General features: G+C 39.1%; 2 protein-coding genes across 7 annotated transcripts in view; both read left to right on the top strand.

Annotated features, from left to right (window-relative positions):
- The window catches only part of bun (TSC22 domain family member bunched), a 156,817-nt gene that overhangs the window by 74,422 nt on the left and 65,110 nt on the right, over positions 1–17,285 (top strand). The window lies entirely within an intron of this gene.
- Positions 9,697–10,598, top strand: t-cup (tetleys-cup). Its single transcript, XM_002059174.4, has one exon. The coding sequence runs from the start codon at positions 9,807–9,809 to the stop codon at positions 10,518–10,520; it is 714 nt and encodes a 237-aa protein (XP_002059210.1). The 5' UTR covers positions 9,697–9,806; the 3' UTR covers positions 10,521–10,598.

The raw sequence follows: 17,285 nt of genomic DNA, 5'->3' as shown, positions 1-17,285 counted from the left end.
CTTATATCACATTTGTGTTCCACATGAACTAGTTCGGTTCATGTGAATCATGTGCCTTGAAGTATTTGGCACTTCAATCTTTACATATCATATCTGTATCTATTCGCACTCTGAAATCGATTATTTTGCCAGAAGTTCCTTTGTTGCCCAAAAATGCACAGATTCGACAGTTGTAATGTCTATCATTAACATGTTCGCCGAGCCCATAAAAATCAGCATATAACCCCATCCCCTGGCCCCAAAAGGAAACCACCCTAAAATATATGTGCATAGCATGCGATGTTTATCCAACAAAACACGCCCCGAAATCTAGTTTTTCGCCAACTAACAGCAAAGTGAACCCAGCACAACTTGAGGCTGCCCACAAAAATAGAAGTAGAAAGAAAACAACAACAACAACAACAATACTCAATGTCATGTTGTGAGTGTCCTTAAGGTCAATCAATGGGCTTTTGCATAGCTCTTTTTCTCTGCCTGATAAATAGTGCGATAAATCCGCCCGCTCCCCCCTTCCCCCACTCGCCTGCTCACCAAATTACTTTTCCAATAATTCAGGCACCTTCAGGTTCGGTTTATATTTGAATCAACAATTTTTTAGCTGTCTTTTGCCTGTCCATTGATTTTCTCAATTCTATTGATTAACTCGCGTTCTTCTTTCTGTATTTTGTTTTTGCATAGGAAACATGGGCTCTTATAGCCTAAAGAATACCCTGTACAGCACTTGAGCTATGTTTAGAAGATCTCAGATCTTAGAACATCTCATCCGCATACCATCTTTTATAGATAGATATAGATACATATGTTATTTAAACATCTTCCTACTTTCTTGGCGTTCAATATGCCACTTTTTAGGGGCTATTACAGGATATATATGAATGAATGACATTGTCTTCAAGTCGTCGTCATCTTTGATGGCTTCGCATTCGATTACGCAATGCCCACTTGAAAGTTGCTTTCATTCATTTCCCCATTGTGAATTGTTGCCAACAACAACAACAAACAACAAGAAAATATGGTAAAACTGCCGAGCAACCCCTTTTTCGGTTTTTGGTTGTTTGACAATAGCTTCGCGCACAACGTTGCGTATACGCAATATTTTTATAACTCTGACCACATTTCCTGCCCATTCGCCGCGGCGTGACCTCAACCTTAGTCAACACACCCCAAAAACTAAAAGCAACAACAACAACAACAACAAACGCTGAGAACAGCAATAATAATAATAATAATAAAGACACACTCAAATGTCGAATCAAACATCAGTTTTTCACGATCATCATCAACATCATCGTCATTTAGCCAAAAGCAATAATTAAGATAATTCTTAATACCCTGTAAACATTTACAAATATGTTTTTGAATGCTATCCTTACTTATAAACTATATAAACTATAATATAAAGTTAAATTCTGAAGCAAATATATCCAAGTTAATTCAAATAGCTTTCAAGCTCTGCGTCTAAAGGAACTCATTTTGGAACTCATTTTGCATGTAGCTGCTATTTAGCATATCGACTTGTTTGATAACTCCCTCAGTACTATATAGTAGATAGTTCCATAGAAACATCGTTCGATGGATAGTATAAACTATAGACCCATAGATCAGAAAGGCAGCTCAAAAGATGGATAGTATATTGTATAGATATAACATATAGATAGTTCTACAAGGATATTATGTACTACAGACATATTGTATAGATAGTTTCATATATTCAAGATAGATAGTTCTGTATGTTATATCCACATTATAAACTATCCAGCTGACTTAATGAACTACCCAAGTATATATATTTTTCAGCAATAGCTTTAGCTAGATGGATTATGTAGTATAGATATAATATATGTATATATGTATTATAGGTTTAATCTGTAGATAGTTCTAGATGGATAATGTGTATAATAGATATAATAAATAGTTAGTACTATACATTATATCTATGCTATATACTATCCAGCTTTCTAACTGACCTAAAGAACTGCCTCCCCTGTGAATTTAACTTGTTGTAACTCGGCTTAGATTCATCTGCCAGCTGCAGGCCGTATGCACATCAAAGTTGGCCAGATCGTAACGGTATATCAATAAGCTATCATTTATATGTCTCAGAATATCTCTACTCCGTTTTCTGATTCCCGCGTACAGGGTTTTTCATAGTCGTGCACTTTTCCTTAACTCAGTTCTATTCGCTTGAATGCAATTTTATTGTTGTGGTCGGTCGCTTTGCCTGTTTTGGCATTTTGGAAAATGAATTTGAGATTTTGCTACGCTGATAATTTTGGCATTTATTATAGACATTTTTCAGTTGTTGTTGCTGTTGTTTCTGTTGCTGTTGTTGTTGCGGAGCTACCCACTTTGATGATAGGCTGCGGCCGGCCACGTCGCTCGAGGTGGATCCAACATCTGCCACAAGATTGCCCCACACGTTCATTTAACTAATGGCCCAGCGGCCCATTAAGAAGACACGACTTTTTGTGTGCATATAATATATACATATGGACTTGACGTCAGTCGGGGGATTTTTTTATATGAAATTAAGCGATTCAAAGCGGTTTCTTTGGGCGGATTAAGCAATGAAGATGGACGCAGATAGAGGGAGAGAAAGAGCGGGCGAGAGAGAAAGAGAGCGGCTAGAGAAAGACATCAATTGATGTTTATTGACTCAAGATCTTATCGATTAGCAGCCGATAAAGATTTCCAGGAATTGGCAAGCAACTTAAGAGATTACATTGTGCAATTAAGCAATGATTCTCGGAAAAATGTGGTTTAATACTCTATTATTTCTCTCTATTTTATTAGTTCTTCAACTTTAGACTCTCTAAATAATTTTTGGCATTTACAGCTATAAAACTTGAAAATTTCTTCTGAATTTGAACCGCAACTTCTCATTTGCTGGCTCAACTTTGAGACACTATGGCCTAGGCTTGCCAGCTCTTGCTGCGCTGATCGCCCGACAGTCCGTCAGTTATGTTAATAAACTAGATGCCTTCTGGATTTGAACCGGCAACCTCACATTTGCTGGTTCAACGCTTAGCCACCTTGGCCTAGGTTTCCCAGCACTTGCTGCGTTGATCCATCACTCATGTAGATAAACTAGATGCTTTCTTTTCCATTTGAACCGGTAACCTCTTATTTGCTGGTTCAACGCTCAGACGCCATGGCCTAGGCCGTCCAGTTTTTGCTGATCATCATCAGGCAGTCCATCAGTCATGTAGATAAACAAGATGCCATCTTTTCGATTTGAACCAGCAACTTCTCACTTCAACGTTCAACGATCAGATAAACTAGATGCCATCTTCTTTTACTCTATGCTCTATTACTTGAATCTACAATTCTCTCGCACAATTGAGCACATAATTTTCGAATTGTTTTATGTCTTTCGGATCTATAAACTCATTTGGCAAATTTGCGATTTCCCGCATGCTTGCGAAGGCAATATTTTGCGTTGACCTTTTGCATTTTGGGGCAAGTTGTGCGTCATAAAAATGTGTTCTTTATATTGTTATTTATTGCACATACGCAACGTGCAACGTGCCACATGTTAGGGAACTTTACATAAGTTCTAAAGTTATTTAGTTAAGTTTAGTTGAAGCGTGACGAAAAGTGAAATTTGATATAGCCAAAGAGCGTGCCACATTTTGTGGCAATAATGTGTGCCATAAACTTAATGTACGTGATGCGCAGCAGCCCATCGAATATGCCACAGCAAATGCATCTGTAGCGATAAAAATAACCGAGTGTGTGTGGCACATGCAACTGTAACTGTAGATGCTGCTGCCACAGCTGCTGCCCCTGCCTCAGCTGCCTCAGATGCCTTGGCTGCTGCTGTTGCAACAAAGAACTTAACTCAAATAACAACATGCTCGCCGCTTGGTTGTCTCGCATTTCCTTTGTGCCCCCAATTCGCATCTGTGTGCGCGGCGCAGCCCCACGGCCGCCCACTCTGCCACATGCCGCATGCCACATGCAACGTTTTCAGGTCAAGGTTGCGCCTGCTGCCGCTGCTTCCAATTTTCCTCCTCGCTTTCCTTGATATTCTTGCCTTTCTTTTGTTGCAGTTGTTGTGGCAGCAATGCGCTTTTAGAAAGTTGACGAGTCCTTTGGCGTCCTTGCTGCGTTTTTATGGCGCGGCGCAATGACGCGTACTCCACACACACACATACACACACACACATTCACACTCGCACACCCTGCGAATAGTTTGCATAATTTCGTTATTCACAATTTGATCCGCATTCAATGTGAACGCCTCCTTTGGCTCCTTGACGATGTGCATAAATTTCACGCTTCACTGTGTTTATTTGCCGCATCTACATATACATATATATAATATATATATTATATATGCTTTTTGATATGCTTTGTCGTCGTGACAGTTTCTCTTTGACATTTTCTCCTGTTTTTGGCTTTATGCGCAAATTATGCCAAGCCAGAGAATAGGGTAAAACTCGAAACTACTTTTCTTCTATTCAATAAATAACTGACGTATTTCATGAGTATCTTAGTCGGGCAGTTGGGATATGGAAGGAAGCTGTCTTTGCCAGAGCACAAAGCATTTCCATAACTCAGTACTTAAACACTATTATAAGGAGCTAGTAAATTGTGAGCTTCCAGTTTTTAAAGCTTTCCATAAAGGGTTTTGATTAATTGGGGACTAAAGATAGTTCTTAGCAGACTTGAGAAGCATTTCAGTAATGAAGCACTTAAACTCTTTGGGAATTATAAGCGTAAACAGCAAGTAAATGATAAGCTTTAACAGTTGCAAGCTTTCAATAAAGAGCTTTTAATGTTTTGGGCAGTTAAGCCATATCTTGCCATAACTTAAATTGAATGGGAATTAATAAAACTCATGCAACTCAAACTAATGTAAAGATGTCCACTCTGTCAGATTCGAGGAATTCTTCCAAGCTTTGATATTACTTAGATTATATACGATTTTATTCTATCAGATAGTCTACAAATCAAATATGCCGAAGAAATCTGCAAAGCATAAGATTTTGAAAGCTTCGCTTTCACGAAATTACTTGACGAATCCTTTATGAAAGGTATATTTATAAATTCATATTTAAAAGCTGCATTTTATCCATGAACTAACTTAAATACCTGAAGCTGCCAGCCTTAAATTGACAGCTACGCTAAATTCAAGCAGACGCACTCGTAAACGTATTCCACTTTTTTCCCCAACTCTTGCTTTGCTGCATTTGCGTCATTGTTAAAAAGGATTACTTTCTGCAGCAAATCTGATATGTTAAGGACTCGCACAGCTCTTGAGCTAAATGCTCACCCCTAATGTCCTTGTCGGAGCTGGCATGTTATAGGAATTCTATGAAAAAAGCGTTGTCAGGGCGTGGGCAGCCTTGGCAACTGGCCTGGCATTTCATTTATATATATTTCGCTTCAATGGAGATGTACTTGCTATGAATACATTTCCTGGAAGGATCTTGGCATACGTTGGGCGCCACGTTTATTTGTGACGCTGCGTGCCTTTGTGCAGTGGCCCAAGGTCTTGCTTCAACAACTCTGGCACTTGTAACGCACTTGGCAACCCTATCTGCCTATCAAATGCTTTGCGTTTGGCCTCAAACTCAAGTGCCGCACACACTCGGAACGTGACTTGTTTTGTGGCCAAAAGTCAAAGTCAGGGTCGTCGTTCAACCCAGCTAAGGGCCTCAAAAATAAAAATACTTGACAGCATATAATACGAATCCACCTGCCTACACATCAAGTGGGCCAACTCTGGCCTTCAGTTCTCAAATTATGATTATTACCCATTAAAAAATGGGTCGGAAGAGGGTATGATGAGTTTATGCAAATGTACGTTACGGTCTAAACTGAGGCATAAGCAAGTTTATAGAGTGTAGATATGCTTGATGAGGCTAAGTTTTCCTTTCTATTCCTCGCTCTCGGAAACTACAGAAGCTAGAGAATTCTTCTTCCAATACCAGCAGCAGTTTATCTCAGTTTTATGCCCCTTTTAATACATTGTTTTAATGCAAAACTCGAAGATTTGAAGTGTTAGATACAACAAACTTAATATGCAGGCTCTCGAGTGCTCAAACAGATTTAAGAGATCCTCCCATTATTCCCGTCCATATTCTATAAAGAAGGCTTATCGTAATGGTAGAACCTTGTGTATGTAGATCCGAAAACAGACACCGAAGTTAGTCGCATATATGGCAAAGCGAAGAAGAAGCACAGTTGTGTGTGTTGGTGTGTGAAAGGAAATTATAATTTTTGTAGGTGCAACTTTTGGGCTCAGAGTTAAGAACATCTCCTGCTCGGGGGCACTCCCGACCTGTAAATTTAGTTGGTTTCTCCTTCGCACATATTTAATTATGCATCAAAAGCACGTGTGCTTCTGCTCGCTGTTGTTGTTTTAATTAAGTATGTTAATTAATTTAGTTGTAAACATATTTTGTTGTATGTCTTATGCAGCTCGGCATTTTTTTTCTTGCTGTTGTTGTGCTCGCCTTATCTTTGCGCCAACATCTTTTTCATTTGGCTCGTGTTTGTTGCTTTTGTGTTTTACACTTGTAAAAGTCGCTCGTTGACAAACTACACACCCACACACACACCAATACACTCACTTGCAGAGGGGGAGAGTGTGTGTGGGCGTGGCACTGTAAAGCCTAGCTGTCATATAACCAACAAAGCTGTCAACGGGCGACATTCGTTGCCTGTCGTCGAGCAACTTCCTCACTGACTAACGACTCGGGTTTTTAGAAATAATTTACATAGTTTTGCTGGTCTGTGTGTGTGTGTGTTGTCTCTGCTAGAGTAGGGTGTCTCAAGAGAAAGTTCTTGCTCTTTTTTTTGATCAGAAATAATTCAATATTTGCATATTAATTTATTACTTTTCTCTTACTTCGCCGGTAGAAGAACGTACTTATTTTAAGTCTCAGATATGCTCACAGCAAGAGGACTTTTCCTCTTTCGTTAACACTTGCAATTCCCAACAAGTTAAAGCTTGTAAAGATGAATACGGCATTTGCAAAGTTTGCTTCAGATGCATTCGGAAGGCTCTTCAACTACGAAGATAAACTGCCCGGAAGGCTTCTGTAATAGCTACACCGGCCAACTGTTCACATTTTTCCCGTATATATATTCCTACATAAACCTTTTCCGCTTATTAAATGACAAGCCAATTCAAAATAATTGCCTACGCTAGAAGCACTCGTCGAGAATTCTCTGGAATAGTCGGTTAATTAGTTCGCATTAACTTATCCCACTCAACGGTAGTTGCCTTCAATCGTGGGTTGTTGCATGTGTATTAGTGAGCTTTCGCTTGAAAAGCTCTCAGCAGAATGCTTGACGTTGTCTATTTTTCAAAAGCTCAACAAGCAATCGCATGCGTGTGTTCTATGCGTGTGCGTCTGCTGGGACGCAACTGTATTACAGTGGCGTCCCCCGTCCTCCCTCTTTCTTTCTGTCTTGTGGCTTCTAGTTTGTAATTTATGATTGCCTGCGGCAGGTAAACGGAATGTTAATTAAATGCTTGGCTCATATGAATAAATGTCTCTGATTATGAAGCATGCAATGCACACACACACACACACACATACACACATGCTCACACTCGCAGCACTTGTAATGAAATTGGCAAATTTTTGTGTGCAATTTTCCATTGATTGAAAATTTGGCAATTGCTTTGTATATGTAATTTTTTTTCGTTGTTATTTTCCTTTTGAAAAAAAAAAAAGCAAAACAAAAGCAATTTCTCTTTCGGCAAACAGTTGCAAAAAGTGAAAAGCACGGCTAACAGAACAACAATAAACAACAATTAAAACGACAACAAAGTTAACGTTAACAGCAACTGCTAACTGCATGTTAAATTTAAACGCCAGCATGGCGGCAAAATGGCTGCGCTAGCTAAGAAAATGGCTGCCAACATGGCGACCAGCAGCAGCAGCAGCGCGGCGACGCTGCAGCAACAACAACAACAACAACTACAGCAACAACAACAACAATTTCAACAACAACAACAACAATTTCAACAACAGGGTATTGGCCTTATGGCTTCCGTCATAGAGCCCGACTATTTACTGAATAATGATCGCGGTTTATTTAAGGTTTATTGTTTTATCAAAGATTTCATTGGGTAAGTAAATTCCGTGTGGTTAACGGCAATATTTACAATTTACACTGGGACATAAACAATAATATTGCAGCCTTTAATAAATATTATGTGTATATCAATAGAGTTCACTCGAGCGAAAGTTCAAGGTAATTCAAATTGGCAGGGAAAATTTCATAAAATTGTATAATAAAATCAATGAGATCTCTTGAGAAATGGGCTTAATATAGACGACTTCGATATTTGGCAAAAGGGTGGACAAACATGGCTTTATATGCAGCTAATTGTTCTTGAACAGAATTTATAGAGAGAAGAGGTTTCTTCTTTAGGCAATACATAAAAATTAATAGGCAAAGGAAGTAAACATGTTAAAAATATTTACAAATTAAATGTAAATAATCTTGATGTTGGCAATTTTTTCAATTTTAATTGGCATTTTAATGGGAATTTACAATTACGACAGATAGATTGTGAGAATATTGCTAAATTAAATAAAAATAATTTTTTCGAAATCTTTATGTCAACTAACTCTAGAAGGCAAGGCATTTAGCTAAGCACAGTGGCAGCTACTGTCAGACACACTTATTTAAACTCATGTGCAAATATGTGCTTATTTGTACAGATATGCATTTATTTGGTTCCACTTTCCACCTGCACCTCCCTCCCACCCACTTATACGTGCCTCATCGCATTGCAACACCCTGTATATGATTTTTTTTATTTTATTTACTGGCGCTTATCATTTTACACTCTGAATGTGTTTGTCTCTCTGTATGTGTGTGTGTTTGTTTGTTTGTTTGTGTGTGTGTGTGTGTAATTCATATTTAATCAACTGATAACTGCAAAAAAAAAAAGTAAAAAGAACTAAGTGTGTGTGTACATTTTGTGTCAGCGTCTGTGAACATTGTCAAGCAGCTGCTGGCTGCTCCAGTTGCTGAACTCCTGTTATTCCCACTGCCATTATCACCTGCTGTGACTGGGCCTGCGACAGCCAGTTGATAGCGGAGAGCATGAGAGAGACGCTCGCTGATATCATTTGATATGCCCGCTGAACGAGGCAGGCAGCCGAGCTGTGTTATCAACGCAAACATTTGCAGCTGTCAACTGGCGAGCCCCGAAAAAAGCAAGAAGGAAAGCAAAGAATTTAAATTGAGCAATTAGCACATGTTCTTTTTTTTTATGATATTCCTTTGATAGTCTTTCAAACTATCAACAAGAATAGCTATTAATAGGCGCCATGAGATGATGTGCAGCAATTCAAATGTTTTTGTTTATATTGTCGCAATAGATCGCACTCAAATTCGGTGACAAATGTGTGATATTAAAAACCAAGACTTGTTTACTCCAAAAGTACATAAAAGAGTTGGCAAAGCGACTCTTCTGGATTCTAGAAATTTTGAATGCAGTTTCTGCCTTTGCCCGCGCAGTTTAAGTTTATTTGAAATAATCAATAGATCGATTCGATATAAACCGATAGCAAAATCTAATCCTTTTATCTTTTAAGAGCAATACTCTCTAGAAATGTCTGCTACTAACAAATAATTGAGTATATATAATTTAACAACTACTCGAAGTCGGCCTTGAAAAGCGTTTTGGCCCATTGTCAAGTTTGTACTACTTCAAATCCAGTCAAACCCTGTGAAATCATTTGGAGAGTAACTTATCAGATCTCTGGAATAAAAGTTTTTTCTATAATTTTTTCGAAAACCAAAAAGTTTAAGCCGAAAATTGACTAGCTATGGCCGAGGAGAATGGGCTGTTTGGTGCCGTCTTGATATTCGGTCTGATTGTTGTGGGATATATATTTTGTCATTGTTATCAGAAGCTGAAGAATCGCGTGTGCGGCGAAAATAATGCGCGCAAGGATCAGAAGGTGGCGCCAGAGTTGCCACCGTTTCCGTTCACCAAGATGACGGAAAAACAGCTGCTCGAATACGATGGCAGTCGCAGCGACGGACGCATTCTGATCGCCTTCAAGGGCAAGATCTTTGATGTGTCCACCGGCCTGGAGGACTTCAGTCCCCAGGGCGTTCTGGGCTGCGTGGCGGGACGAAACTTTTCCGAGTATCTAGCGCGCACGCTGCAGCCGCGCGAAACCAAAGTCGATTATATGGCACGCTGGGACAAGCTGCTCGATAAGAACTATCCCATGGTGGGCGTGCTCATCGACGAGGAGGAGCAGGATAATAAAGGAACCGAGAACAAGGAGGAGAACGAGGTTAATGATAAGACGGAGCAGGAGGAGCAGGTGCAGGAGGAGGATCAAGAGGAGGAGGAGAACCTGGTGGGCATCATGGATGAGCCCAATGATAGCACCGATGTCCAACTAGGCGATTGTCCGTTCGATGATGAAGCGGAAATGTCGGTAATAAAAGTGACTGAAACCACCGAAATGTTGGAGGATGAGCTGCCTCCAATACTTGCCGCGGGTCTGGCTGAGAAATCCTTGTAAATTTTGTTCTCTTCCGAATGTTTTTAAATTGTTATTCGTTCTTGTTCAAATAATACACGAATTGCTAAGTGTTTCGAATTAAGCTTCGTGTGAAGCGAGTGGGAAAGGAAAAGAATCGACTATCCCATATAAACATGGGTCAAAATTTCCCATTCCCATAACTCGGTCAAATCTCATCCGATTTCCACGATGTTTGGCTTTTTATTCATGGTTTTCCCTCTAAAATAATCTGGCATAATCTGAACACCCATTTTTTGGTCGAAATTCATGTCCAAATCGTACCCCAAGATTCGTATATGGGCATGGGTCAAAACTTCCCGTCCCCATAACTCGGTCAAATCTCATCCGATTTTTATGAGGTTTTGCTTTTTATTCATGACTTGCCCTCTAGATTAATCTGGCATTTAAATCTGAACACCCATTTTTTGGTCGAAATTCATGTCCAAATCTTACCCCAAGATTCGTATAGAGACATGGGTCAAAACTTCCCGTCGTCCCCATAACTCGGTGAAATCTCATCCGATTTCCACGATGTTGGGCTTTTTATTCATGACTTGCCCTCTAGATTAATCTGGCATTTAAATCTGAACACCCATTTTTTGGTCGAAATTCATGTCCAAATCTTACCCCAAGATTCGTATAGAGACATGGGTCAAAACTTCCCATCCCCATAACTCGGTCAAATCTCATCCAATTTCCACGATGTTTGGCTTTTTATTCATGGTTTTCCCTCTAAAATAATCTGGCATTATAATCTGAACACCCATTTTTTGGTCGAAATTCATGTCCAAATCTTACCCCAAGATTCGTATAGAGACGTGGGTCAAAACTTCCCATCCCCATAACTCGGTCAAATCTCATCCGATTTCCACGAGGTATGGCTTTTTATTCATGACTTGCCCTCTAGATTAATCGGACATTTAAATCTGAACACCTATTTTTTGGTCGAAATTCATGTCCAAATCTTACCCCAAGATTCGTATATGGGCATGGGTCAAAACTTCCCATCCCCATAACTCGGTCAAATCTCGTCCGATTTCCACGAGGTTTTGCTTTTTATTCATGGTTTTCCCTCTTAAATAATCTGGCATTAAAATCTGAACACCCAATTTTTGGTCAAAATTCATGTCCAAATCTTACCCCAAGATTCGTATAGAGACATGGGTCAAAACTTCCCATCCCCATAACGCAGTCAAATCTCATCCGATTTCCACGATGTTGAGTTTTTTATTCATGGCTTTCCCTCTAAAATAATCTGGCATTTAAATCTGAACACCCATTTTTTGGTCGAAATTCATGTCAAAATCTTACCCCAAGATTCGTATAGAGACATGGGTTAAAACTTTCCATCCCCATAACGCGGTCAAATCTCATCCGATTTCCACGAGGTTTTGCTTTTTTTTCATGGTTTTCCCTCTAAAATAATCTGGCATTTAAATCTGAGCACCCATTTTTTGGTCGAAATTCATGTCCAAATCTTACCCCAAGATTCGTATAGAGACATGGGTCAAAACTTCCCATCCCCATAACTCGGTCAAAACTCATCCGATTTTCACGATGTTTGGCTTTTTATTCATGGTTTTCCCTCTAAAATAATCTGGCATTATAATCTGAACACCCATTTTTTGGTCGAAATTCATGTCCAAATCTTACCCCAAGATTCGTATAGAGACATGGGTCAAAACTTCCCATCCCCATAACGCGGTCAAATCTCATCCGATTTCCACGAGGTTTTGCTTTTTATTCATGGTTTTCCCTCTAAAATAATCTGGCATTTAAATCTGAGCACCCATTTTTTGGTCGAAATTCATGTCCAAATCTTACCCCAAGATTCGTATAGAGACATGGGTCAAAACTTCCCATCCCCATAACTCGGTCAAAACTCATCCGATTTTCACGATGTTTGGCTTTTTATTCATGGTTTTCCCTCTAAAATAATCTGGCATTATAATCTGAACACCCATTTTTTGGTCGAAATTCATGTCCAAATCTTACCCCAAGATTCGTATAGAGACATGGGTCAAAACTTCCCGTCCCCATAACTCGGTCAAATCTCGTCCGATTTCCACGAGGTTTTGCTTTTTATTCATGGTTTTCCCTCTTAAATAATCTGGCATTAAAATCTGAACACCCAATTTTTGGTCAAAATTCATGTCCAAATCTTACCCCAAGATTCGTATAGAGACATGGGTCAAAACTTCCCATCCCCATAACGCAGTCAAATCTCATCCGATTTCCACGATGTTGAGTTTTTTATTCATGGCTTTCCCTCTAAAATAATCTGGCATTTAAATCTGAACACCCATTTTTTGGTCGAAATTCATGTCAAAATCTTACCCCAAGATTCGTATAGAGACATGGGTTAAAACTTTCCATCCCCATAACGCGGTCAAATCTCATCCGATTTCCACGAGGTTTTGCTTTTTTTCATGGTTTTCCCTCTAAAATAATCTGGCATTTAAATCTGAGCACCCATTTTTTGGTCGAAATTCATGTCCAAATCTTACCCCAAGATTCGTATAGAGACATGGGTCAAAACTTCCCATCCCCATAACTCGGTCAAAACTCATCCGATTTTCACGATGTTTGGCTTTTTATTCATGGTTTTCCCTCTAAAATAATCTGGCATTTAAATCTGAACACCCATTTTTTGGTCGAAATTCATGTCCAAATCTTACCCCAAGATTCGTATAGAGACATTGGTCAAAACTTCCCGTCCCCATAACTCGGTCAAATCTCATCCGATTTTCATGAGGTTTGGTTTTTTATTCATGGCTTTCCCTCTAAAATAATTTGGCATTTAAATCTGAACACCCATTTTTTGGTCGAAATTCATGTCCAAATCTTACCCCAAGATTCGTATAGAGACATGGGTTAAAACTTCCCATCCCCATAACGCGGTCAAATCTCATCCGATTTCCACGAGGTTTTGCTTTTTATTCATGGTTTTCCCTCTAAAATAATCTGGCATTTAAATCTGAGCACCCATTTTTTGGTCGAAATTCATGTCCAAATCTTACCCCAAGATTCGTATAGAGACATGGGTCAAAACTTCCCGTCCCCATAACTCGGTCAAATCTCATCCGATATTCATGAGGTTTGGTTTTTTATTCATGGCTTTCCCTCTAAAACAATTTGGCATTAAAATCTGAACACCCATTTTTTGGTCGAAATTCATGTCCAAATCTTACCCCAAGATTCGTATAGAGACATGGGTTAAAACTTCCCATCCCCATAACGCGGTCAAATCTCATCCGATTTCCACGAGGTTTTGCTTTTTATTCATGGTTTTCCCTCTAAAATAATCTGGCATTTAAATCTGAGCACCCATTTTTTGGTCGAAATTCATGTCCAAATCTTACCCCAAGATTCGTATAGAGACATGGGTTAAAACTTTCCATCCCCATAACGCGGTCAAATCTCATCCGATTTCCACGAGGTTTTGCTTTTTATTCATGGTTTTCCCTCTAAAATAATCTGGCATTTAAATCTGAGCACCCATTTTTTGGTCGAAATTCATGTCCAAATCTTACCCCAAGATTCGTATAGAGACATGGGTCAAAACTTCCCATCCCCATAACTCGGTCAAAACTCATCCGATTTTCACGATGTTTGGCTTTTTATTCATGGTTTTCCCTCTAAAATAATCTGGCATTATAATCTGAACACCCATTTTTTGGTCGAAATTCATGTCCAAATCTTACCCCAAGATTCGTATAGAGACATGGGTCAAAACTTCCCGTCCCCATAACTCGGTCAAATCTCATCCGATTTTCATGAGGTTTGGTTTTTTATTCATGGCTTTCCCTCTAAAATAATTTGGCATTAAAATCTGAACACCCATTTTTTGGTCGAAATTCATGTCCAAATCTTACCCCAAGATTCGTATAGAGACATGGGTTAAAACTTCCCATCCCCATAACGCGGTCAAATCTCATCCGATTTCCACGAGGTTTTGCTTTTTATTCATGGTTTTCCCTCTAAAATAATCTGGCATTTAAATCTGAGCACCCATTTTTTGGTCGAAATTCATGTCCAAATCTTACCCCAAGATTCGTATATGGGCATGGGTCAAAACTTTCCCTCCCCATAACTCGGTCAAATCTCATCCGATTTTCATGAGGTTTGGTTTTTTATTCATGGCTTTCCCTCTAAAATAATCTGGCATTAAAATCTGAACACCCATTTTTTGGTCGAAATTCATGTCCAAATCATACCCCAAGATTCGTATAGAGACATGGGTCGAAACTTCCCATCCCCATAACTCGGTCAAAACTCATCCGATTTTCACGAGGTTTTGCTTTTTATTCATGGTTTTCCCTCTAAAATAATCTGGCATTTAAATCTGAACACCCATTTTTTGATCGAAATTCATGTCCAAATCTTACCCCAAGATTCGTATAGAGACATGGGTTAAAACTTCCCATCCCCATAACGCGGTCAAATCTCATCCGATTTCCACGAGGTTTTGCTTTTTATTCATGGTTTTCCCTCTAAAATAATCTGGCATTTAAATCTGAGCACCCATTTTTTGGTCGAAATTCATGTCCAAATCTTACCCCAAGATTCGTATAGAGACATGGGTCGAAACTTCCCATCCCCATAACTCGGTCAAAACTCATCCGATTTTCACGAGGTTTTGCTTTTTATTCATGGTTTTCCCTCTAAAATAATCTGGCATTTAAATCTGAACACCCATTTTTTGATCGAAATTCATGTCCAAATCTTACCCCAAGATTCGTATAGAGACATGGGTCAAAACTTCCCGTCCCCATAACTCGGTCAAAACTCATCCGATTTTCACGAGGTTTTGCTTTTTATTCATGGTTTTCCCTCTAAAATAATTTGGCATTAAAATCTGAACACCCATTTTTTGGTCGAAATTCATGTCCAAATCTTACCCCAAGATTCGTATAGAGACATGGGTTAAAACTTCCCATCCCCATAACGCGGTCAAATCTCATCCGATTTCCACGAGGTTTTGCTTTTTATTCATGGTTTTCCCTCTAAAATAATCTGGCATTTAAATCTGAGCACCCATTTTTTGGTCGAAATTCATGTCCAAATCTTACCCCAAGATTCGTATATGGGCATGGGCCAAAACTTCCCGTCCCCATAACTCGGTCAAATCTCATCCGATTTTCATGAGGTTTGGTTTTTTATTCATGGCTTTCCCTCTAAAATAATCTGGCATTAAAATCTGAACACCCATTTGTTGGTCGAAATTCATGTCCAAATCTTACCCCAAGATTCGTATAGAGACATGGGTTAAAACTTCCCATCCCCATAACGCGGTCAAATCTCATCCGATTTCCACGAGGTTTTGCTTTTTATTCATGGTTTTCCCTCTAAAATAATCTGGCATTTAAATCTGAACACCCATTTTTTGGTCGAAATTCATGTCCAAATCTTACCCCAAGATTCGTATAGAGACATGGGTCAAAACTTCCCATCCCCATAACTCGGTCAAATCTCATCCGATTTCCACGATGTTTGGCTTTTTATTCATGGTTTTCCCTCTAAAATAATCTGGCATTTAAATCTGAACACCCATTTTTTGGTCGAAATTCATGTCCAAATCTTACCCCAAGATTCGTATATGGGCATGGGTCAAAACTTCCCCTCCCCATAACTCGGTCAAATCTCATCCGATTTTCATGAGGTTTGGTTTTTTATTCATGGCTTTCCCTCTCAAATAATCTGGCATTAAAATCTGAACACCCATTTTTTGGTCGAAATTCATGTCCAAATCTTACCCCAAGATTCGTATAGAGACATGGGTCGAAACTTCCCATCCCCATAACTCGGTCAAATCTCATCCCATTTTCACGAGGTTTTGCTTTTTAATCATGGTTTTCCCTCTAAAATAATCTGGCATTTAAATCTGAACACCCATTTCTTGATCGAAATTCATGTCCAAACCTTACCCCAAGATTCGTATAGAGACATGGGTTAAAGCTTCGAGCAAAACCTCGTTAAAAAACGAGGTTTTGCTTTTTATTCATGGTTTTCCCTCTAAAATAATCTGGCATTATAATCTGAACACCCATTTTTTGGTCGAAATTTATGTCCAAATCTTACCCCAAGATTCGTATAGAGACATGGCTCAAAACTTCCCGTCCCCATAACTCGGTCAAAACTCATCCGATTTCCACGAGGTTTGCCTTTTTATTCATGGTTTTCCCTCTAAAATAATCTGGCATTTAAATCTGAGCACCCATTTTTTGGTCGAAATTCATGTCCATATCTTACCTCAAATATCCCATATAGAGATGGGTCGAAGTTTCCCATCCCCATAACTCGGTCAAATCTCGACTGGTTTTCACGAGATATGGCTCTTCGCTCATGGTCTGACCTCTAGATCAACTTGGCATCTGAATCTGGTAACGTTATTCCTGATCGAAATACATGTACAAATCGTATCCTCAAATTGATTCGGAACATTTTAAATTTAATAATGTAAAACTCTGCCTTCAAAGTTTTACCAGTTCACATGCATATCTTTTGTTTAAAGGAATGCGAAACTTGACAGTTGTTCAATCTATAATGAACTTGACTTTGTCATGATAGATCTCTCTGTTGAAGACTGAACATTTGATGGGTAGCAAAGGCCATGGTCACTTTTTGTTTGAAGGAAATTCCGAGACATGCATTAACATTTTTCGAATTTCACTTGAAATGCCAAATTAGAGATGGGGAAAAAAAGAATAGAAATTTCCCCAAATCATAAACAAGTTGACTCATGCCCATTTTAGAAAACAACGC

Source organism: Drosophila virilis, chromosome 4 (assembly GCF_030788295.1).
Source record: "Drosophila virilis strain 15010-1051.87 chromosome 4, Dvir_AGI_RSII-ME, whole genome shotgun sequence".
Taxonomy (NCBI): domain Eukaryota; kingdom Metazoa; phylum Arthropoda; class Insecta; order Diptera; family Drosophilidae; genus Drosophila; species Drosophila virilis.
Note: the sequence above shows the minus strand (reverse complement) of the source record. Positions and strands in the feature narration are given on the sequence as shown.